At 43.0% G+C, this 25,616-nt stretch overlaps 1 protein-coding gene across 2 annotated transcripts in view; it reads right to left on the reverse strand.

Moving 5' to 3' along the window:
- LOC141103564 (N-acetyllactosaminide beta-1,3-N-acetylglucosaminyltransferase 3-like) overlaps nucleotides 1-25,224 on the reverse strand; it is a 67,725-nt gene extending 42,501 nt beyond the window's left edge. Inside the window, exons 1-2 of one of the 2 annotated variants that reach the window (XM_073593296.1) lie at nucleotides 25,087-25,224; nucleotides 584-717 (exon numbers count right to left, since the gene is read on the reverse strand). In XM_073593296.1, the coding sequence (XP_073449397.1) occupies nucleotides 584-642 (59 nt within the window). In that variant the 5' untranslated portion in view covers nucleotides 643-717; nucleotides 25,087-25,224. The remainder of the gene's footprint in view (nucleotides 1-583; nucleotides 718-25,086) is intronic. The other variant, XM_073593304.1, reaches the window with a different exon arrangement.
- Between the last annotated feature and the right edge of the window lie 392 nt (nucleotides 25,225-25,616).

The following is a 25,616-nucleotide window of genomic DNA, read 5'->3' on the forward strand; positions in this document are numbered from 1 at the left end:
GCGGTTGAAGCTCTGCAGAGGACATGGCTGACAACAGCTGTGAAATGAATGGGAAGTGATGTCATCAATATACTTACAATGGGGCTTCCGTTGTCGGACGTGTCCTCTGCACCCGCCTCCACAGCGAACCCGTGGCTGACAGCTCAGCGTGGGATCGGGTCGGATAGGCTGCAGAAAAGGCAAGTATACCGATTTCTTTTTTTACAGGGCTAGATAGGTTAGTGTTAGACCGTGGATGTCTGTAGATGCAGAGATTTTACCGTTAGGGTGGACTTCTACTTTATTTACGCAAAAGAAAAAACAAACACGTTTCAGGAGCTCCAAAAGTCCCTTCATCAAACCTCTGATCTGTGCTGAAAGGTACTGGACTTGATTAGGTTCGGACCAAACCAGGTTAGGTTATTTGAACCAAAGTACTGCAGGAACCTTTTCTGAGGTTTCAGCAACTTCTTTAGTCCCAGTAGAATGGCTCTCATAGAAATACATTGAATGTCCTGCAACTTGGGGTCTCACAAGTCGTATCCCAAGTTTCACAAGTGTGAAAGGAGTCTAACAAGGTAAAGGGCTGCAGCAGGGGACTGACCTGTGTCCGATATTGAAGAACAACTTGCACAAGCACCAGGATTTACATGACTTTGTCATCTCTGAGCCAGCATCTCAGTTCAGGAAGTTGATGCTAAACCTGGATGATGCCTGAACAAAGATGGCGCTGTTCTCCTGGGGAAGAAAAGCAGATAAAAGCATTGTAAGGGGGAGTACCAGGCGTTCTGTGAAAGGTAATAAATAACTGGAAGCATTACACCTAAATATTACTCAGCACACATGCACTTAGTATAAAAAGTATATTTCATGTGAATTCCTCCTAATGATATGTGAACAGAACAGAACTATTGACTGCGCTTCCCTGTTTCAAAATTGGATGCATTATGTTTGAGGCTGGAGCACATGAGGTGTCTGCTTATCTAGTGCACAATTCAGCTCGATCAGTGGTTAGGACTTCAGAAATGTATGGAGGCAGTGGCGGCCCTTCCATTAGGGGCACACGGGCGCCGCCCCCTCCCCCCCCATTCATGCATCCGGCCCTCTGATCCACATACAGGGCGCTGGACCATGGATTCCAATTGGGGGGTTTGAATCACGTGATTAGAGCCAGAGGCTCTAATAGGCTTCAAAAAAGGGTGAGCTCGGGGCGCAGAGCACTGTGCCCCGATCCCACCCAGTTGTGCCAGAATAGCAAATTAATATTTGCTATTCTCGCACTGATCCTCCTCCCGGCCAATCAGGAAGTGGGTCATGAGACCCTTCACCTGATTGGCTGAAAAGAGATATCGGATTGGCTGCCAGGAGGAGGGAGGAAACGCTGACTCTTTGGGTACTTGCACACAGTACTGATGTATGAAAATTAGATATTCCTGGCAGAAAAAAAAAAAAAAAACACATAGATGGTCTGTGTAACATTTGTGCATATTTGCATTCATTTAGTTATGAATCAAAATTTGGACAAAATGTTCATAATTCGGAGAGTTGGATGTATCCGATTTTCCGAACCACAATAGTAACGAATTTCAACTAATCCAAAATAAATTATTCACATTTGAAAATGAATTTGAATCCTATTGCAATAAATACAGTAAAGTATAAAAGTGACATAAGATGATGATTCCTACTTGGGTTGCTCTATAGAACAGAACAGAAGAAAATAGAAAGAATATAGCCGTCAAAAAAAATCAATTGCATTTCGGAAGACAGCTATACTTGTTCTATTTTATTATTTTCTATGCTTTTATTCTATTCCTTTATTTTCTATTCTATTTTATTCTATTCTAATTAGCAGCCCAAGTAGGAATCATCATCTTATTGCACTTTTACACCTTACTGTGTTTATTGCAATAGGTTTAATTTTCAAATTGATTTTGAATCGATTTGAAAAGAACAAATATACAAAATGGATTCCAAAAACGAATATGACAAAACTAAATTTTTAATAACTTAACTAATGAAACTAATGAATCAGAAACCATACAAAATAATTTTTTCCATCATTCACATCTCTAGTTTATGCACCTGCATGTACAAGCCCATTAAAAACAATTGGCTACATTTAGAGAAGTAAAAAAAAAAAAAAGCCTGAATGCCTAAAAACATGGCATGTTTAGGCGTCCTGTGTGCAAGCAGCCTTTAGGTTTCCTGATATATGCTTAAGCTAGGTTTACACTTATGCAAGCCAGGGAATGCATGCTAATCACTTCTGTTCCCCAACCCGCAGGCAAAAAACAGTGGGGTTGTGTTATTAAAACCTGGAGAGTGCAAAATCTGGTGCAGTTGTACATGGTAGCCAATCGGCGCGGTCCAGGTTTTTTTTTTTTTTTTTTTTTTCAAACTTTAACCACTTAAGCCCCAGAAGATTTGGCTGCTCAATGACTTGGCCATTTTTTGCGATACGGCACTGCGTCGATGTAACTGACAATTGCGCGGTCGTGCTACGCTGTACCCAAACAAAATTGACGTCCTTGTTTTCCCACAAATGGAGCTTTCTTTTGGCGGTTTTTCTTTTTTGCGCTATAAAACAAAAGAGCGTCAATTTTGAAAAAAAAACAAAAAAAAAAAAAAAAACACAATCTTTTAGTTTTTGCTATAATAAATATCCCAAAATTAAAAAAAAAGAACCAAAAAAAAAAAAAACCCAAAACAAAACATTTTTTTTCCCTCAGTTTAGGACAAATATGTATTCTTCTACATTTTTTCCCCACACATATATCGTAATAAGCGTATATTGATTGGTTTGCGCAAAAGTTATAGCGTCTACAAAATAGGGAATACATTTATGGCATTTTTATTATTATTTATTTTTTTTACTAGTAATGGCGGTGATCTGCGATTTTTAATCGGTACTGCGATATTACAGCGGACAGATCGGACATTTTTGACAATTATGTACAGCAATCAGTGCTATAAAAATGCACGGATTACTGTATAAATGTCACTGACAGGGAAGGGGTTAACACTAGGGGGCAATCAAGGGGTTAACTGTGTTCCCTAGGTGTGTTCTAACTCTGGGGGGGATGAGACTGACTAGGGGAAGAGAGATCGGTGTTCATACATAGTATAAACACACAATCTGTCTCTACTCCCCTGAGAGAACCGGGATTTGTATGTTTACACACACAGATCCCGGTTCTCACTCTGTCACGAGCGATCACGGGTGCCCGGCGGTCATCGCATCTGCCAGGCACTCGCATCAGCTCCGGGCACACGTGCCCCTAGTGGCCAAAGGCAAAGTGACGTAAGGCAACGTGGTTTCGTCCAGCCGTGCCATTCTGCCGCAGTAAAACTGCGGCGGCTGGTCGGCAAGAAGTTAATAACATTCAATTACAATATGACTTTTGTCGCAATTTTACATGCTATATTCATTTTTTTATTTGCTATTTTTTTCCCACGAAAGTGGAGTTAACCCTTTAACGGAGCAAATATCTTCCCCATTCTACCTTTCCACCTCCCTGTGTCATCTGGGCCCTCGCTCCAAGGTGACCATGATCGACCATGATTTTCCAGGCTAAAGTATGGTCATTTAAAGCGTAAGTAAACACTAATAATTAAATTCTCCCCTGCAAGCATTAATGTGAGCCAAGTTCAGCCTTATGCCACAAAATGAAAGAAATCCCAGTTTTTCTACCTTTATTTTGCAGTATGCAGTGCTGTCACATGACTTCAGTTCCTCTTTCTTCTGAGTCTAAGAGCAGCCAGTGGGTGTGGTTACTGAAAGCTAGTGACATCACTTCCTGGGAGGGACACTGTTCCTGTGTAGCCAGTGGGTGTATACAGGATGGGAGAAGCTGATCATAGGTTTCTGCCCAGTGTTCTCTCATCAGTAAGGATGCATTGTACATCCTAATTTATGAGAACATGGGGGGCTAGGTGGTGCAGCGCACATACAGTATAGTGCTGCTGAGCTTTGAATCAGGACTACCATAGGAGAAGGGAGCTGGACATGGGGGGGACGGGACTGTCAGTGTAGCTGGAAGTGCTCCGGGGTCTCAGCTCCTAGTCTACAGTCTACGTTTCCACTAGTGAGACTTGTCATGCGACTTTGAACACACAAAGTCGCATGACAAGTCACAGCCCATTGATTTCAATGGCACCCGTTCCAATCTATGCGCCTTTGAAAAATCAGCCACTTTGAAAAGGTACCTGCAAAGTTTTGATGTGACTTTTATCCAGAGAGTGTAAAGTTGGATCAAAGCCACACTTAAACTCACACTCTAAATCTCGCGACTTTGGGGTCGCAATAGTGGAAACGTAGACTAAGGATCCGTTTCCACTAGTATGACAAGTGATTTCAATGGCACCCGTTCCCATCTATGCGACTTTAAAAAGGTACCTGTACTACTTTGATGCATATTTGATCCAGAGAGTGTAAAGTTGCATCAAAGTCACACTCTAGCCTTAGGCTACGTTTCCACTAGTGAGACTCCAAAGTTGCACGATTTAGAATGCGACTGAGTGCAGCTTTGATCCAACTTTACTCTCTGGATCAAAGTCGCATCAAAAGTCACATCAAAGTAATACAGGCACCTTTTCAAAGTTGCTGATTTTCAAAGTCGCATAGATGGGAACTGGTGCTATTGAAATCAATGGGACTTGTCACGCGACTGTGTCCAAAGTTGCATGACAAGTAGCACTAGTGGAAATGGAGCCTTAAACTCATTACTCACATGTAATGAGCAATAGATCTGTATCCTTCCAAACTTGCAAAAAAAAAAAAATATTCCTTTGTGCCTTATTTCTTTCATCTATTGCGCTGGTAACGTATCATTTCTTCCCCAACTCACTCTGCTGTTCACAGCAGCTGGGCATGTGCCACACCTTGCCCATCACAGTGCCATGCAGAAACAACCAAGTGGTTGTACACTGTAGAAAATCTGCAGCATGTTGCATTGTAATCTCAGTTTCTTACAGTGTGTGTTATGTGCTACTAGAACCATGGGGCGTGAGCATAATATCGCTCTCTCTCTCAAATGCTGGCCAAAACAGGGCAATGAAGACAGGAGGAGATCATGTTCTGTGAAGGATAGGAGGGATGGGGGTGGGGGTGGGGCTGGGCCGGGCAGGTCTAGGCATGCCTGTTTAAGAACTACTGACAACCTTTTCAGGAAGTGAAAGACAGCTTAGAAAATTCAGATAAAAAGGCGATAGCATTGACCCTGAAGAAGCACAGGAAGAAGCTGATTGTCTGGCTTCGATAAGACTTTCTAAGCTAATCAGCTAGCCAGAAAATGAATAATATTAAAAGATAAAAGATATTTAACATACTATGAATAGGAACAATTTCATTTTTGACTGGAATTACCCTTTAAGGGGGACCCATCATCCACTTAATTGGGATATTTAAAATATTGTAGAAACTCTGTCTAGATTTGTAGCTGAATGTTCATATTTCTCTGACTACCTCTTGTCAGTACTATAACCCTCTTCTTTCACAACCCATTAACATCTATTGGGCAACGCAGTGGTTTAGTGGTTAGACCATTTGCTTTGCAGCACCGGGGTCCTCGGTCTGAAATTGGCATGGAGACATGCTGGTGGCTTAACTGGCTCCTGTCTAAATTGATCCTATAGACACATGTGAGAGAGAAGCCTTATGCCCCGTACACACGGTCGGACTTTGTTCGGACATTCCGACAACAAAATCCTAGGATTTTTACCGACGGATGTTGGCTCAAACTTGTTTTGCCTACACACGGTCGCACAAAGTTGTCGGAATTTCCAATCGCCAACAACGCGGTGACGTACACCACGTACGACGAGACTAGAAAAGGCCGGTTCAGAACCAAGCGTGGCACCCTTTGGGCTCCTTTTGCTAATCTCGTGTTAGTAAAAGTTTGGTGAGAGACGATTCGCGCTTTTTCAGACTCGTGGCTTTCAGATCGTTTTCTGCCGTTCAGTTTGTGCTTGTGGGTTTGTATCTGCTCTTCAGTGCGTGCAGCAAGTTCCGCGTGACTTTAGGTAGTCATTGTATTCTTGTTCGTTCGTTACTGGTTTTCAGGTCGCTCTTCACAGGCCTTGCTGTTCTTCAGTGCGTTCTGTTACTTCGTTCTGAGCAGCCGACTGTTTTCTAGCCATGTTTCGTATACGTACTCCTCGTAGAGTTCGTGCTGTGCAGGGGCTTGGTGTTGGGGTCCTGACCTTGACACAAGTCCAGTCCATGAACAGGGTGGGGAGGAGTTCATGGACCAAGAATTGGTTGCTTCAGCGTGACCAGTTCTGTCATATGCCTTTGCTCCGTGAGATCCGTGAGAATAATCCTGATGATTTCAGGAACTTTCTCAGGATGACGGACCCCGTATTTCACCGTTTGTTGGCTTTGCTGACCCCCTATATCAGCAGGCAGGATACCTGCATGAGGCAAGCCATCACTCCGGAGCAGAGGCTGGTCGCTACCTTGCGGTATTTGGCCACAGGGAGAAGCCTGCAGGACCTCAAGTTCTCGACAGGCATCTCCCCCCAGGCTCTTCTTTGTGGACATTTACTGCTTGTGTTTGTTTTAGCTGACCCTGACAGAAATGTGTGGAGTCCAGAAAATGTTGTGATTGTGTAACCTTATACAAAGCACTGTTGGCTGTTATTTACTAAATGCAAAGACACTTTTCACTACAAGTGCACTTGCAACTGCACTGAAACTGCACTTGTAGTGCAAAGTGGATTTCCCCTTAGGAAATAACCCCCATTTTCTCATAAAACAACAATTACATCACCCCAAAAGTGTTGTAGCGTTGAGACAATAATCCACACATTCTTGATGAACAATCTTTTTAATACCTGCACAATCACATGTGCATTTACCAAAGGTTTTTCTGACAAACCGACATGTTTGTTGTATAACAATTTTTGTGGTGTCATTATCCAAAATCAAAATGTGCATTTTATAGAAAACAGGCCTGTGTAAAACCCACAAGAAAGACACAAATCTTGATCTTACAAAGTTCACATTTGGTAGAACTTGAAGGCAATATCAGACATGAGTGTTTAAGAACTGTGTTTGATATTGCGTTCAGATGGGGGGAAATCACCCCAGGAAAAGCCAAATTTGGAAGATGCACACAAATTTCACAATGTCAACATGTGCTATCTGCCATCATGGGGGATGAAAGGATGTGTTTTGGGGGAGAAAGCCCTTCCTCACCGCTACTTTATTATTGAGGAAGGGGTTGCACCCCCAAAACGCGTCCATTGATCTCCCGTGATGGCAGATAGCACATGTTGACACACTGTGTGCATCCTCCAAATTTGGCTTTGGGAAAAAAATCACAAAAACATTTCGCACATTGTAGCAGACAAAAGAAGAAAGTGATTTGGAGGGGTTTTAAACTCGCCCCAAAACATCAATGATGTTTTTATATTTTGGAATAACATCATTGATGTTTTGCTTGATGATTTCCAATTGTAAATTACACCCCATGATCTCCCCGATCAGGATCTGGGCACTTTCGGATGTGAAAGGATCTTCATCCACAACCTCACGATCACCTAAAAAGAGAGGAACCCCAAAATAAATTAGGTTTCCAAAAAAATGCCGCCATCCATCTCTTATCTGAGCCTGTGGTTGCAGACACTCACCTGTTGTGGTGACTAGTTCCACCACGTCTTCTTCCTCCTGCTCAGCTTGTGTTGGGGGGGATTTCCCCTTCTTCCAGAGGGGGGGGGCTCTGGTCTCCTCGGATGAGGGGTGTCCTCCGAGTCTTTTCTCCCCTATGTAAAACAAAAATGGTATAATTAGCACACAGATATTTAATGTCAGAACTATAAAGATGAAACATTGCTTGGAAGTGGGGTACAATTATCTATTTTAGCCGAGTTCCAAGATGTAGCTTTTTTAGTGTCCTTTGTCAAGCTGCAATACTTTACCTGTTTGGTACAAGCTTCACAGATGGAGACCCCCCTATAGTATACACTGGAGCACCTGTGTGCCCCCCCCCCTAATAAAAATGGTGTTCTGGGGTCCCACACTAGTGCTCCAGTGTCCAGATGTGAAAACAGCTGCTCGGTGTCCTCTCCTTACACACAATCTAGTTTGCATTTCATTCTAGTAACAAAGCCATCTACACAACCCAATTCTTTGAAGCCAAGTATAGGGCGTCAAAATGGTGGCCAAATGCATATGGCCTAAACAATGGTATTTTATAGTCCGAAATAAAAATGTGTGATCCGAACGAATAATGTGCCCATGAACATGAAAGTTGCCATTTTAAACTGTACAACAGTTCCTAAAAGCAAATGGAGCAGCACGAACGTAATAAACACAAAAAGAATAGGAACACAGCACAACTACTTACTTTTTTGCAGCACTCTCCGGATCTTTCTGTACTGCTCATGTTCTCGTAATTTCAGGTCCGACCACCGCTTCCTGAGCTGATTTTTTGATCGTCGTACCCGGAATTTCCGGTGCAGACTCCTGACCACTTTCGCCATGATCTTGGCCTTTCGGACATTGGGGTTGGGGTAAGGCCCATACTTTCCATCATAGTCGGCCTTCTTCAGGATGTCCACCATCTCCAACATCTCCCCAAAGGACATATTTGAGTCCTTTAATCTCCTTCTGGATCGGGACCTTTCAGGCTCCGGCCTTTCCTCCTCCTCCTCGTTGCTACAATTAGCACGATCCTGCTGTCTATCCGCCATGTGCTCTTCCCCCACTGCGCCAAACGAAAAGGGGCGGGAATAGACTAGAAAGAACGTCAGGGGCGGGCGGAGTTATATGCATGCGCAGTGTGTATAAATCGTAACACGCGCGCGTCTTACGTACGATCTGTGAGCGGAGGAAGGAGCATCGGAGACGCCGATCGTGCTAACGAAGGTAGGATCTAAACTCGGGCCTATACTGCTTCGAAATGGAAGCCTATATTGTAACAAGATTAGGGGAGTTTTGCCTGACATTAGGGTTTGTCTTGTGTTGTGTCTTGCAGAGAAAATGGATGGGTTCAACGACCACAATTTCCTGCCCCTGTTTATTGATAAGTACAGGGAGCTGCCCTGTCTGTGGCAGGTGAGACACCCCCACTATAATCACAAACAGAAGAGGCAGGCAGCACTGGAGAAACTGCTGGAGTTGGTGAAGCCGGTGGTCCCCACAGCAACCATCCCTTATTTAAAAGCTAAAATTGGTGGCCTGAGGAGCACGTATCTTAGGGAGCGCAAGAAGGTCACGGATTCCCAGAGGTCCGGAGCTGCAGCAGATGACGTTTATGTCCCCAGGCTGTGGTACTACGAGAGACTGCGATTTCTGTCAGACCACACTGAAGTCAGGGAATCCCTTTCCACCCTTCCTTCCACGCTTCCTTCCATACCAGCTGAGGCTTCCGATGTCCAACCTGGGCCTTCCAGCCAGGAAGAAGTGGAGGAGCCCAGCTGGAGTCAGGTATAGCATTCTTCGACAGATTTCTGGGCAATAAATAAATGATGTTTACTAGATGTTATTATTGATCATTAATTGCTGATTAAAAAAAGTGTTTTACATATCAATAGACAGTAGTGGGCACCCAAAATTGGGACAAGAATGAAAAATGCTGGGCTCAGAAGGATAGTCTGTTATATTTGTTAACATTCAATTTGCAGCAGTCAGGAGGTGAAAATTGTGTGTGATTGATGAAAAAAATACTAAAACTATGTCCCTTTTTCATACACAGGAAGACCTCAGCCAGGAGGAGGCGGGGATTAGTGGCAGCCAGGAGGAGGCGGGGATTAGTGGCAGCCAGGAGGAGGCGGGGATTAGTGGCAGCCAGGAGGAGGCGGGGACAAGTCGCAGCCTGACTGAGTCTCAGGTTCCTCCCCTCCGCCTGCCATACAAAAGGGCCAGGAAGGCCACTCCCAGTCCTGTGCAGGATTCAGCATACAGGCTGATCCAGGAGGCTTCTGCGTCCCTCAGAGCCTTCCCCAGTCCTGCAGAGGCCTTTGCCTGCATGGCTGCCACCAAATTGCAGGGCATGCAGGAGGGCCAACGCAAGCTCTCTGAGGACCTGATTTATAAAGTCCTACGTAAGGGGGAGAGTGGGGAACTGACACCCAAGACGGATGTCATTGAGATGGACGATCCTCCTCCTCCTCCTGCTGCCACAACTCCACCACCACAGCCAAAGCCTGTAAGGAAGCGTGGAAGGAAGACCAAAGAGTGATTGCCCTGGGTTCAGTCTGGTCTGACAGAAGCTGCAGTCTCTCGTATGACCACAGCCTGGGGACACAGATGTCATCTGCTGCTTTCCGGATCTCTGGGAGTTCTGGACCAGACTGCCCTCCCTTAGATAAGGACTCCTCAGGCCACCAATTTTGCTTTTAAATAATTGATGTCTGCCCTGGGGGTCCAAAGCTTCGCCCACTTCTGCAGTTTCTCCAGCGTTGCCTCCCTCTTTGTTTTTTTATAGTTGTGGCCCCTTAATAAAGTTTTTTTAGGTAAATTCTACTCTCCTGTGTGTGTTTTCATCCAAAAAGGACAGTTTGTTGGTGACGATTCAGGTACATTTCTAACATAAAATGTGAAATTAACAAGGGACAACAACACCAAACAATCTCCTACAGATTAAATAGAACAACATATCAATGGTGTTGTGGGAACTTGTCACAAAAAACACACAAACATTTTCGGGAGTACAAATCAAAATCACCAAAAAAAAAAAAAAAAAAAAAAAAGAGAAACACAAAAAAAGATTCTACATTAAAGGCAAAAAAAAAAATTAAAATATACAAAAATATGTTGTCAGATGTGAGAAATCAAAATATATTGAGGGAATCCCGATAAATAGTAACGAAAGAAGTTTGTGAGAAGTGTGTGTGAATATGAGCAGCAAAACGACTTAATTCTTGTCACATTATAAAGAAGAAGAGAGTACGCTGTATTAAACCATTTTTAACATTGCAGCGTGACGAAAGTGCTGTATCCATTGCGAACGCTAAGTTTACCAGAACGAGCTGTCCCGTCTCGGAATTTCTTCTGAGCATGCGTGGCACTTTGTGTGTCGGAACAGGCCACACACGGTCGGAATTGACGCAATCGGATTTAGTTGTCGGAAAATTTTTATCTCCTGCTGTCCAACTTTGTGTGTCGGAAAATCCGATGGAAAATGTCCGATGGCGCCCACACACGGTCGGAATTTCCGACAACACGCTCCGATCGGACATTGTCCATCGGAAAATCCGACCGTGTGTACGGGGCATTAGAATGTATGCTCCTTGAAGGCAGAGACTGTGAATGTCAGGTATGTAAAGCGTTGCATAAATTGCTATAGAGTTACCAAGAATGGAATCCCTCGGGACATAAGGTGTGGTGTGCACCTAATGCACATAAGTCATAAACCAATGTAATTTAAAAAGACATGTTACTACTACAGTTGTTTATCTGTGTACTAAGTAAACTGTCACTGATACATTAACTGCCTTTGGACAAAAGTACTGTGCAAGGTACAGCAGAATTAGTCATCCTCTTATCTGACTGCAATAAACTATAATCATCATACACTACATGGACCGTTTTTTTTTTTTATTGCTTAATAGTAACAGAATAAACTCCTTTTTAGTATAAACATAACCCACCACAGTGTTGGCATAGTTACCAACTGTCCCGGATTTCCCTGGACATTCCCGGGATTTAGACTCTATTCCCGATTTTATTGTTTCCCGGGAAATGTCCAGAGAAATCCGGTTCTTCGCGTATTTTCGCCGCCTCTGCCTGCCGGTTCGCCGCCTCTGCCTGCCGCGGCCGGCTGAGACATTGCCGCCGACCAGGAAGACGGCTGGGGGGCTAGACGAAGCTCCTGCGTTGCCACCCACCCTCCGCCCCGCTCCGCCTACCCCCTGCCGGTCTGTTATGGAAAGGGGCGGGGGTTCTATTGTAACCATGCGGCCGGCGGAGGGAGACAGTATTTTGTATACCCCCTCCTACTAAGACCTGCTGGGGACTCCTGATGTGGGGAGGGGGGCTCCGCTGGGGACTCCTGATGTGAGGGGGGGGGCTCCGCTGGGGGCACCTGATGCAAGGACGGACTCTGCTGGGGGCACCTGATGCAAGGACGGACTCTGCTGGGGGCACCTGATGCAAGGACGGACTCTGCTGGGGGCACCTGATGCAAGGACGGACGGCTGGTGGCAGGCGACGTGGCAGGTGACACGCTCAGGGATCCCACTGATTCGGCATTATGGTGAGTTGAATGATTTCATTTTATATTACAATGTATTAATAGAAATAATGCGCTTCAATCATCCTGACACCATAACAACCATGGTGCCAGGATGATTGAAGTGCTAACACCAGGTGTTTGGAGTATCTTTATCTGCTGATTGTTTAACTTTCTAAAATACACATATTTCCATTGTTGTGTAGGATCTGGGGCTGCTGTCCCTCCATCCCTCCCCCCCCCCCCTTTCCCTCTCCATCCCTCATTAATCTCAGACTCTAACCACACCCCCTTTGAGCCACGCCCATTTAAGACACGCCCAATATTTCACGTAAACCATGACCATTTTTCGCCGCATTTTTGCTTTTCCCCTGTGCCACGCCCACAAATAGATGCCCCGCCCCTAATTATAACAAGACTCCGCCTACAGCCAAAAAAGTGTCCCTGCTAGGTTTGTAAATATGCATGCAGGCACAATACGCATCCAACTTCAGTAGATGCCCATGGGCCACTCATTACTTTAAGCCCAGGTTCACATTGGAGCGATTGGACATGTCAAATTGCCAGCTAATGCACCTTCTGAATCACAGCAGCGCTGCCCCGATTCTCAAAATGAGTTTCTGTACTACTTTTAGCGACTTCAGGGGGCGATTTGTATAGACATCTGTGCATGAACCCGCATAGATGTCTGTCAAATCGCCCCTGAAGTTGGTCTGCATTGCCGGGTTGAAATCATGCAAGTTCAGCTGAACTCGCATGATTTCTAACCTGCTGCAGTGTGAACCTGGGCTAAAATTGTTCTCTCTGCACTACTTGAACCACTTGACCTTCGGAACATTTTACCCCCTTCATGACCAGGGCTTTTTTTTTGCTATTCATCACTGTGCTACTTTAACTGGCAGTTGCACAGTCATGCAATGGTGTACCCAAATCAAATTTATATCTTTTTTTTTTTTTTTTTTTTCACAAAAAAGCTTTCTTTTGGCGATATTTGCTCACCAGTGAGCTTTAATTTTTTTTGCTATATAAAACGAAAAAAGATGGAAAAGTTTAAAAAAAAATATATATATTATTTATTTTTTTAATGTAACAGGATACATTTTGGCCTGAATTTCCAAAAACATTTGATTTTATTGGATATGTTTTATAACAGAAAGTAGAAAATATAATATATATATATATATATATATATATATATATATATATATATATATATATATATATATATATATATATATATATATATATATATATATATATATAATTTAAATTGATCAGTCTTGATGTACTGACTGAATATCTTATTTCTTGAGGGACTTAAAATGCCTGGATAGTACAAATACTGCCAAAAGTGGAAAGTACACAGTCTGGAGGTATTTAGTTAGAGGCATGGCAAGTTGTAATTTTTTTTTTGTCACAATTTTTTGGAAAATGATGAAATAAAATGTATCTATTATTTTTAACATACTGTCACCAGTGCAGTACAGTGTCATCATATGGTGTGGCGGTGATCGGCTATACTGACTGGTGACCGTATGATCAAAACATTTTTTTTTTTTTAACATCAATTTCCTTAAAAAAAAAATGTTTATGTTTTGAATGAATTGGCTACATGCACAACAACAGTGATTACTACTGTGTGCTGTGATTGGACCACAGCTACCACATGGTATAGGGTGCTGTGACTGGCCCAGGTACCATGTGATAGCTGTAGGCCAATTACACCATTACAATATTAAGCACAATTGTTATAAATGAAACCCATCACTCACAGTTGTGTTTACATTGTGATCATGTGATACCCCAGCCGTTCAAAGCGGCCCTGTATAGGGAGCAACAATTCACTGTGTCTGGTGGACACAGTGGTCATGGGAGTGGCACGCTGCGTACTCATCAACGTACATGTTTGTGCCTGGCTGTGCCACCCATCCACAGTAAAATTACAGTGGGCAGGACGGCAAGTGGTTAAAGGGGTTGTAAAGGCAGAAGGTTTTTTATCTTAATGCAGTATATGCTATAAGATAAAAAGCATTCTGTGTGCAGCAGCTCCCCCATCCCCCCCCCCCCAAATACTTACCCGAACCCCATCTCTGTGCAGCAATGTCCTCGACTATCTCAGCTGACTGGGATTCTCCCTCCTGATTGGCTGAGACACAACAGCGGCGCCATTGGCTCCTGCTGCTGTCAAAGTCAGTTAGCCAATCAGGGGAGAGAAGGGGCGGGACCGAACCGCATCTCCGTGTCTGAATGGACATATAGAGCTGCATCTCGGGTTGGGTGCCGCCATAGCAAGCTTCTGCTGTGGGGGCACTCAACAGGAGGGCCGGGCCGCGAGCACAGAAGAGGCACCTGAGAAGAGGAGGATCTGGGCAGCCCTGTGCAAAACCATTGCACAGAGAAGGCAAGTATAAAAGTTTTATTTATTTTTTTATATAAAAATAATAAACAAGACTTTACAATCACGTTAAGGGCTCCATCAGATAAGCACCAAGACTCTTTATGCATATTGAGCCGGTGTCTTCCGTGTCTGCATCCACTTATATAGGCTGCCTGCATGCACCCCTGGGGTAGATGCAGACACAGAAGACAGCTGCTTAGCACGCAGAATGGGTCACGTCACCTGTCTGAATGATTCCTAAAAAAACTCTTCTCTGCTCCAGAGATAGAAAGGCATTATATATTGAATGGCCTGATGTTACTTATTTAACGGCTTTTTCACTTTCTGACGTCTAACCACTTCAGCCCCAGTAGGTTTTACCCCATTCATAACCAGGCCACTTTTTGCAATACGGCACTGCATTACTTTATCTGACAATTGCGCGGTTTTTGCGAAGCTGTACCCAAATAAGATTGATGTCCCTTTTTCCCACAAATAGAGCTTTCTTTTGGTATTTGATCCTCTCTGCGGTTTTTATTTTTTGTGCTATAAACAAGATTTAAAAAAAAAAAAAAAAGGGAGCACTGATTTTTTTTTTTTTCTAAAAGATATTTTTACTTTCTGCTATAAAACAAATCCAAGTAAAAAAAATAAATAAATAAATACATTATTATTTCTTCATCAGTTTAGGCCAATATGTATAAAGCTACATATTTTTGGTAAAAAAAAATATATGATAATAAAAAATAAGCGTATATTGATTGGTTTGCTCAAAAGTTAGTGTCTACAAACGATGGAATGTTTTTATAGAATTTTTTTTTTCTCTTTTTCACTAGTAATGGCGGCGATCAGTGATTTTTAGCGGGACTGACATTGCTATTGGATAAATTGGACACCTAACTGAAACTTTTGACACTTTTGGGGACCAGTGACACTAATACAGTGATCAGTGCTAAAAAGATGCACTGTCACTGTACTAATGACACTGGCAAAGAAGGGGTTAACATCAGGGGCAAAGGGTTAAGTGTGCTCCTAGGGAGTGCTTGCTAACTGTGTGTGGGGGGGTTTGCTCTGACTTGGTGAAGACAGAGATCGGTGTACAGATACGCGATTTTGCACAATAAAAGCCGACCTGCTGCAGTAAATATGCGGTAGGCGATTGGCAAGTGGTTAAAGCAGTATTAAACCCAAAAGCAAACATTTATTATATTGCAGTTTACCAATTTTTGTGATGGCTGCATTCATTTTTTTTAGGCTCTTTTTCTGGTAATCTAGCCAGCAAGTCTGTGTTTTTCACAAGCTCAAGCTCTCCAGCAGAATGTAATAGTTTACATGGATGAGACAAAAAAACACTTAAAACTATCAGGAGTGACTAAAAATGATCAATTTTTCTTTATTCATGTAAAAATTTTAACCCAAAAAGGAAAAAACTGTTTGCTGTAAATGATTATAAAGTGTGAGCTTGAGTTTGGCTTCAGTTTGTTAGTGTATCTAAAATTTGCTAGTACATCTAACACTCCCCTGACAATACGACTGTCTGCTTGGCTGCTTGTGTGCATTCCCCCAGAGAGTTGCCTCCCCAATACAGAAGGTGCGTTACTGGCCAGATCACAAACCGAGGGAAAAAAAAAAAACATTAAGTGAAATGTTTGTTATAAATTTTTTGAGAGATGCTTTAAAATGCTGGATCTCCGTGCATGAGAACATGATTATCCTGCTATTCATCCAGTGGTGGTGCGTCCATAAAGCGCGCAGGAGGGCTGCCCCCTCTCTCCTGGCACCGCTCTATCACCATAGATAGATTCATGCATTGCATGAATCTATCTATCTATCTATCTATCTATGGTCGCTGCTGAATTACAGCGACGTGGGCATTTTTGGAAGCACCTGATTAGAGCCGTAGGCTCTAATAGGTGCCCAAAAAGGTGAACAGCGGGCGCAATGCTGTGCGTTCGCTGTTCACTCAGCCGTGTTAGCAAAGCAAAGGAAGGTGGATGGATATAGAGATGGGTTCTGTTTCCGGCTCATCCCTGCTTTCTTGCATGGCCGCCTGCATTATTTTCAGATACCAAACTCCATAGCCTCTGTTTGGGCCCTATGTTGTTTTCACTGAGGATATAGCGCTCATGTTACACCAAATTCTCCCTCTAGTCCCTGTGTCCCCCTCTTTCCCTTATGTAATCCTTAATCCCTTAATTCCCGACAGCCTATCCCACCCCCGAATGTTCCCTTGGACACAGGCCGGTCTGTTCCAACTTTGCCACTTTGTACACCCGGTCACACGTAAATTTCGCCCTTTTGTAGACTTCCAATCTTAATATCAGATCCCGAAGCATGTCATATTCCTATCTCCAAATAACCCACTACTTCTCAACTCTCTCCCCATCCCTTACCCTTTCCAAAGGAACAACATTGGAACTTCTATTCCTAGGGCCCCACCAAACGTGACTAATATCTGCTTTATACCAATTGCTTCAGGAGGCCCTTCCACTCTCTGTAGACTCCCACTCCTACATGCGCGAATGGACTCAAATTATACAACAACCAATCTCCCTCCAACAGTGGGACAAAATATGGACCTCAACGTCCAAAATATCCAGATGTGTGGCACAGAGAGAGACACAGCATTTAAAGTGTTATTTTTTTGGTAAAGGACCCCCGAGGTATTACATCATTTTGACCCCTCCATCTCCCCCCTCTGTTGGGGATGTGGTAAAAACGAGAGGAACTCACTACCATATCTTCTGGCAGTGTGAATTGATTGTTTCTTTCTGGTCCATGGTGATGTCTCTGCTCCAGCAAATTTTTGAGTCCCCCATGTCGCTGGATCCGTTACATCTCCTCCTGGGCCTCCCATTTCCGGGTCTGGGAAAGACCTCTAATAGATTTGCTTCCTATATTTTACTAGCTGCAAAGAGAGTCATTCCATTGTGCTGGCCATCTCCCTCCCCCCAAACCAAGCTCAGTTTCTACAAGCTATTACTGACAAACGTAGAATGGAGTATATGACAGCTATGGAAGAAGATGCTGTTGAAAGGTTTGACAAGATCTGGGATGTGTGGGATCATTCTGAGTATGGTTCTTCTCCCTGAATCCCTCCAGTACCCCGCATACAGTTCCAGGTCACCCTGTCATCACTCATCCTCCCTATCTCCTTGTTGACCTAGTTATACATAGCAGCCCACTGCTTAACACCTCCTAGGTCTATGTCCCCAGTTTACACCGAGCTAACACTCAAATGTCATTGGCTATAGCCTTTTCAGCAGTTTTGCCTATATTATGATCAACATATTTTTATTTCTTTGTCATTTCTTTTCATGTTTGATTTCTCTGACTTTAATATGTATAACTTGCTTTATCTGTATTCCAATAAACTTTAAAAAAAAAAAAAATACAATTTAAAACACTATCACAGTACTGAAAAATGACCTTGTAATGAAAGGGTATATACAGGCCAACACTCAAGTGGTTGGGGAGACAAGTACCATCTGTGCAACGTATAGAAGTGTTTATGAACTACCTGTGGCATGGAGGTCAAATTATTTGTTTTTTTTGTTTTGTTTTTTTTGTTTATATGTTTTGTTTTGGCCACACGTCTCGTGGGTATTCTGAGCAGACTGAAAATTCTGAGCAGACTGAAATCTGGGCGATCAGTGGTCATGTGATTGCTTGGTTCTCAATCTAACAAAGGCCATACAAAAAGGGTGAATTTCTTTTCCGCAAGCACAGGTTGCAAGAAAAAATTTGCTTGATTTCCTCCCCCATCAACAGACAGTGTTGACAGGGGAATCCCTCCCACTGGGCCATTATATTCTTCCAGCAGGTGGTGGGGGGTGGATACGGGAGACTCCATCGCCAAGTGATTTTTGCTAGCGATAATTGCATGTTAAATCCATCAGGCTGGTTATACCCAAGTTAATCGATCAACTTGGTACATTCAGCTTACAGGGTCCTGCTGAACTGGCTGAGATTTGAGCCGTCTATGGCCAGGCCTTTACAGCTGCAGCATCACACCAATGTGTTTTTAGGTTCTTTTTGTTTTACAGAGCAGTTTACCACACCATTAACAACAGTGTAGTTCATAAAACTAGAAGAAATGTTTGGGAAATATTGTAATAAACTGAATGAGTAAGGCTAGGTTCACACCAGTGTGGCTGCAATTTGGCCCAATTTTCAGTGCGACTTGGTTGCATTTTGATACATTTTAAGTGTTTTTGATGAGATTATCATGCCTCTGCATTTTTGGTTTTGTCCAATGATAAGCATATTTCCAAAATCGCTTCATGCTGTGCTGCATTGATGTGAACAGACACCATTGAAAACAATGTGATCTCCAATGCCATGCGATTCTATGGGACCCAAGTTACATCTGAAATCGCACTAGTATGAACCAGGCCTTTAGGTTCTTTCGCATGGGTGGCGGTCATAAAAAACAGGTGGCTGAGTCAGTTTTACAATCCCCAGGCACCCACCTTAAATCTAACATTACAGCCAGAAAGAGCATATACATTCTACATAAACAATATACATTCCATGTCAGATTTACCTCAGCCTGCAGAACTGGATAGGCGGCACCACCTGTCAAACCTGACCTTTGAGGCCTAAGGGAGTATGCTGCAAATGCTCACTTTATGGTTGCAATGTGGTATTTAAAAAAAAAAAAAAAAAAAAAAAAACACCCTAGGGTTTAGACTTTTCAGGTTAAAACAGGCATTGAGAAGGTGACAGCTCAACCACGCTCTGAAAAGTGTACTGCGGATAGCTTTTCAGAGGGGAGGCATGGGCTGTCACATGTTTGAATGAGAAATTAGAAGTGTTTGTTATCCATCCAGTTTTTCCATCATGTCCCTTCTGTCAGAGAAAAAAGGGAACTATAACATCACGTACAGTAGGTGCAGCTGGACTTCCTGCACTGAGACATACTGCAGAGCTGCAGTTGATCCCAGCAATACAGGACCCAAATAGGTATGGCCCGGTCTTCTCATTCTTCTCCCGTCCCGTGTGAACACCCATGTGATCCGATTCCAGTGCAAGAAAAAAAAAAAAAAGTGCTCAAAATCGCAGTGCAAAGAATCACATGAGATTTGAACAGGAATGCGGTGCGATTCCTGTCCGCATCACATGTGGCTTACCACACCGCATCAGTATGAACCAGCACCAACCAAGCCTCGTACACACAGTATAATTGTTGGCCAACCGAGCGTCTGATTTTTGTCAAAAGGACGTGTGCCAGGATCTTGTCTTGCATACTAACGGCACACAATTGTAGTGCAACAAACACGAACGTAGTGACGTACTACAAGGAATTTCAGCTCTTGAGCGCCACCCTTTGGGCCCCTTCTGCTAATTTTGTGTTTGGTGAACATTGATTCCGAGCATGCGTGTTTGTACTTTCAACTTGTGTGATGGATTCGTGTACTGGCCATACGAAAATCTGACTTCAAACTGTTGTCCGCCAAAAATTTACTAGCCTGTCATCCAACATTTGTTGGCCGAAAGTTGGACAACAATTGTCAAAAGGAGCGTACTAAAAGTAAGATTTTAAGACAACAGTCTGTCAACAGACAATTCCCTGCCAACAATCATACCGTGTGTACGAGGCTTTAGTCTAGGTTCACACATGTCTGGTGAGAATTTCCCATCCGTTTTCACTGCAAATTTCCAAAGCAGCTGTTCAGCGATTAGGCTGTGATTTCAGATACAGTTCACATGCAAATTTTCAGAGCCGGTGGCCACCGGTGTCTTTGTCAATAGTTGGTCGTTAAGGAGAGGGCCAAGAAGCTGACCAGGGCGTCCTTAACAACTGATGACTCATCAGCTGTCAGCAGGTTCTCCGCTGACAGCTGAATGTAAACCAAAGAATTGCCGGAAATAAAAGTTGAGATAAAAATAACTGCGTGTGCCCCCCCAAAACCATACAAGGCCCCTCTAAGGGTCTGGTATGGATTTGGGGGGGGGGGCAACGCTTTAAAAAAAAAAATAAATAAATAATGTATATATCTTAAAATCCAGTATGGATTGGAGGGGGAGGACCACCACACTTTTTTTTTTTTTTTTTCTCAATTTGTGTTTAAAACTGATGGCATGTTCCCATAGAAGGCAATAAGCCTGGTATTTGCATCTGAATTGCACTACAGTGCTCAGAATATGAACAGGGCTCTTTTTAAAATTTGCAGTGAATTTGCACTGCCGCTGCACCACAGATATGTGAACCGGCTCCATAAAAAGCCAGTTTGGTTCACATGGCATGCGAAACGGATGCGGTTCAAAATTCATGCAATTTGAATATATGTGAACGGAGCCTTCATCTACTTTTTAGTATCTTACTGTACTGTAGCACTGTAGAAACCGCCAGTAACAGTCCTCGTGTTGGACAAAACTACAGCTGGCCATACACTATACAATTTTCCTTTAGATTTACCAAACCATATAATATAAGGTCAGAACTAAACACTTCCAATTTGTATTCAATCAGGCAGGCACTTGCACTATATAGTTGAATGTAAATCTAAAAGGAAATTGTACAAGAGAATTGTATAATGTATGGCTAGCTTAAAGGGTAACTCCACTTCTCCCCCTCAACAAAACATTCCCCTCTGGGTGATCTATGTACATTGCAAGGATTATAACAACCTTTGTTGCAGATTCCTACCTTTTGTTATTCTGAAGAAATCACTGTTCCTCTCTGCCTCTGTGATAAGTGAGTCTAATGGGAGTGGTTTCATAATTATCAGTCAGCCGTGCACCTGCAGAGCTCTAATGAGGAAATTGGCAGGGTCTGCATCCCTTTAGACCAGTGGCGGCTGGCGTTTTTTTGGGGGGCAGCAAACAATTGGTTGCAGATGGGTGGGCTCTTATGGGCAACGTGCAGCAGCTCCTGTGTCCTCTCTACATCACGGCGGCTCCTCCTCCTGGGCGTCCAATAGGATCGCCTGTCTTTTCAGCCAATCGGGTGACCGGTGTGAAAACCTGCTTCCCGATTGGCAGGGAGGAGGATTAGTGCTACAACAGCGAATACTGATTCACTGTTGTAACACACCTGGGTGGGCTCGGAGCGCACTCTCTGTGACCCAAGCCCACCCTATATTGAAGCCTATTAAAGCCTCCGGCTCTAATTGGTGCTTCAAAAAAAAAAAAAAAAAAAACCCTGCTTTAGACGTGTTTCTATTGGGAGTATCTCACCACAAATGACATTTTTGTGGCAGGGGATGCCTGAAATCTGACTTGGATCTTAACTCTTGACTTGGGGGGGGGGGGGCTTGTGTTGCAATCGTATAGGCTACAGTATAATATTTTTTCCTTGCTATTTATTTCCCCCCACGAAAGTAGAGTTACCCTTTAAGCCACTCCCTCATAATTAGCAGCAGTGTTGTCAGCGTGTCTTGTGAGTTTCTTCAGTTGGCAATCAGATAGGAATCTGGCAATTAAAAAACACTTGTGTAGATATAGCCTGAAGGAGCGTGCATGGCTTGCTGGTTTCTGATGAGCAGGGTGATATTTGAGCAGCGCCAATCCCTGTCGACATCCAACCGTACAACATTTGTATTCCATCAGTCGGCAGCTGTCAGACTACAATAATCTCAGCAGGAGATTCATTCATCTGTGCTTCTTAGTGTGGATGGAGGGATCTGTTAGTTTACAGCAGTGTTAACCCTTGGAGGCGTTATATCACCCCATCACCACTGTTTTAACGCCTACAAACATACTACCATGCAGTTGCTGCAATGCCCCAGTACTGCCCACTGAACGCGACAGTGTATCATTTTTGCCGTTCCTGCACAACATTGGTTCTGTGGAATGTATATAACCCGGTCCAGATCCCTTAACCACTTCAATACAGGGCACTAATACCCCCTTCCTGCCCAAGCCAATTTTCAGCTGTCGCTGTTTAAATGACAATTGCGCGGTCGTGCTACACTGTACCCAAACAGAATTGTTATCATTTTGTTCCCAAAAATAGAGCTTTCATTTGGTGGTATTTGATCACCTGTGTTTTTTTATCGTATATGCAGCACTGATGGGCATTGATAGGCGGCACTGATAGGCTGCACTGATGGGTACTTATGGGTGGCACTGATAGGCAGCACTGATAGATGGCATTGATATCACTAGCAGGCATTGGGGATGGGCACTGATTGGCATTTCCCTGGTGGTCTAGGGTGGCATACCTGGTGGTCCAGTGTGGTGGAAATCCCTGGTTGTCCTGGTGGCATCCTGGTGGTCCTGGGTGGGCATCCGAGGGGGGGTGCGCTGATAAACAATCAGCACAGAACCCCCGCAAGTGAGGAAAAGACGATCAACGGCTCTTCCTGGTTACATCGTGATCAGCCGTGATTGGACACGGCTGATCCATCAGAGGCTCTTTACCGAGATCGGTGTGTCACACTGACACACCGCACCACCAATCACCGTGAGAGTGGTCGTTCTGGAGGGCCGTCATATGACGTCCACCCAGCTGTCATTTGACGGCCGGCGGGTAGATAGTGGTTAGGGGGATGACTACAAGTGTGAATGAGCACTTGGATTTTTTTTTTTTCCCCACCAATTAGCCTGCAGGCTGAATACATAAAACAATAATAATTGGATTCATGTATGGCCAGCATTAGGCTGGTCATAAATTATACAATTTTCTTGTACAATTTTCCTTTGGATTTACCAAAATCATATAATATGAGGTCAGACCTAAACACTTTCCATTTGTATGCAATCAGGCAGGCCCTTACACTGCATAGTTGAAGGTAAATCTAAATGAAACTGAATAAGAAAATTATATAATGTATGGCCAGCTTTAGTGCTGTTACTGGTTGCACCTCCAGGTAAGAAACTTTGCAAGAATTTAACAAAAATTCTAAACCATGAGATATGGTGCCAAACATACTAGAAAATTGATTTTTTAAAGTGGTATTAAATCCAAAACCAAAAATGTATTATATTGCAGCTTACCAATCATTAGATGCGGTGGCCGCATCAGTTTTCTCTTTTAGTCTTTTTCCCCCCTCAGTTTTCACCTGGTGATTTGGCCAGTAACACATCTCCTATATTAGGCTGGATTCACACCTATGCATTTTTAGTGCTTTTTGCAGATTTGCACTACAGTCCATTTAACATGCTTTCCTATGGAACACGTTCTGTAGTGCAAATCTGCAAAATGCAAAAAGCACTAAAAATGCCATAGGTGTGAATCCAGCCTTAGAGTGTCCCCGCTCTGGAGGAATGATAACAGGAGGCACAGCAAACAGCAGCCTTGTTAGCCTGGGGGGAGGGGGAGTGTACTAGCAGATTGCGCCAAACTCCAGCTCACACTTTATAATCAGTTACAGCAAACATCGTTTTCCTCTTTTGGGATAAAGGTTTTATGAAAATATATAAAAAAGTGATCATTGTAAGCACCCCTGCCAGTGGCAAATAGTTTGTCTCATCCCTGTAACTGATACATTCTGCTGAAGAGCTTGTTCTTAAAAAAAAACCAAACAAACAAAACAAAAACAAAAAAAAAAAAAACAACAACAAACCTACTTGCTGGATCACCTGATGAAAATCTAAAAAAGAAAGCCTAAAAAAGAAAAGAAAAAAACAAAACAAAATGCAGGCACCATATTTAAGAATTGGTAAGCTGCAATATGATAAAAAAAAAAAAGAAAAAGTTTGCTTTTGTGTTTAATACACAATTGTTCATAAAATCAAAAGTGATATATGTAAAATTAATTTATTTTTTTTAATTTCAGATACTTATATAGTGATGTCAACTTATGCAACGCTTTACATATATATTGTACATTCATATCAGACCAGTGTAATTATATATATATATATATATATATATATATATATATATATATATATATATATATACACACACACACACACATATACATACACACATACATATATATTTTTTTTTTTTTTTTTTTTTTTTCCCTTTCTCACATACACACACACACACACACACACACACACACACAACAACCTTTCCTCCCATTGATCAGCACACATCACATGTTCCTACAATCTCCTTTAGGCTGGGTTCACACTATTATCTTTGCATGCGGCTCACAGCAGGTGTCTGGTGTGTCCCCGTTCACCGTTCCAACCCCAATTCTTGGCTGAATTCGGACCTGAAATGGACCAAATAGATGTACCAACCATTATGTTATACATGGGCCTTCCTGATTGGACCGTTTAAGTAGGTTTTTCTATTTGCTTTGAGAAATCTAAAGTTGATCAAGTAACTGTATGGTGACCTGAAGTATCACCACATAGTTTGAGTTTCTCACCACAAGAAGACTGAATAATCTCCCTTATAGATCTTATAGAGGAAGGGCCTTCGTAATCGGATACAAAGTAAGCAGATAGTAGATCCTCATATGACAAAGTTTTGGTAGATGTAAAAGTTGATTGTATGGTCAGGTTGTAGCGGAAGGGCCTGTCTGGATAGAATCTGATTGGATACTTTAGGTTTGTTCTTATAGTAGATAGTTTTGGTAAATGTAAAGTTGATTGTAACCTGTATGGTGACCCTTGAAGCCAACAATGATAAAAGTGTGTACTCACTTCCTTAGAAAAGCAGTGGTTGTTCCAACACCGTTCTCAGCTGTCAGCCATCCGTAGTGCGCTCTTGTACTTGTCACACTTCTCTGTAGCAGCTCCACTTGCACAATGATTAGTCTGGCCCCTCCCCTAGTGATCTCCCCCCACGCCCACTTCTTATGTCAGTCCTAAGACATGTACATCCCGTACTGGACTCTAATGACAGCTCTCCCTCCTCCCACTCTAACCCATCCACCCTCCTTATCTTTGTTCTGTCAGCAGACAGGCTTCTACCTCCCCACCTCCTCACCTCGCCTCTGACATTTCTACTGATCTCTTACAACGTGCTCTGCTTCTGATAACTTCCACTGACCCCTCTATACTACTTCCTCTAATACTATGTACTGCACACAGTACAGCCAGCCCTGCTCTTATGGTGGTCATAGACACAACAATCTCATCAAACCATCCTTCAAAGAATCACAGAATATGATCGGATGATCTAGGAATTATCCAAAACACACATACCGTGTGTCTTTCAATTGAAATGATTC

The sequence above is a fragment of the Aquarana catesbeiana genome, linkage group LG01 (assembly GCF_042186555.1).
Source record: "Aquarana catesbeiana isolate 2022-GZ linkage group LG01, ASM4218655v1, whole genome shotgun sequence".
Classification (NCBI taxonomy): Eukaryota; Metazoa; Chordata; class Amphibia; order Anura; family Ranidae; genus Aquarana; species Aquarana catesbeiana.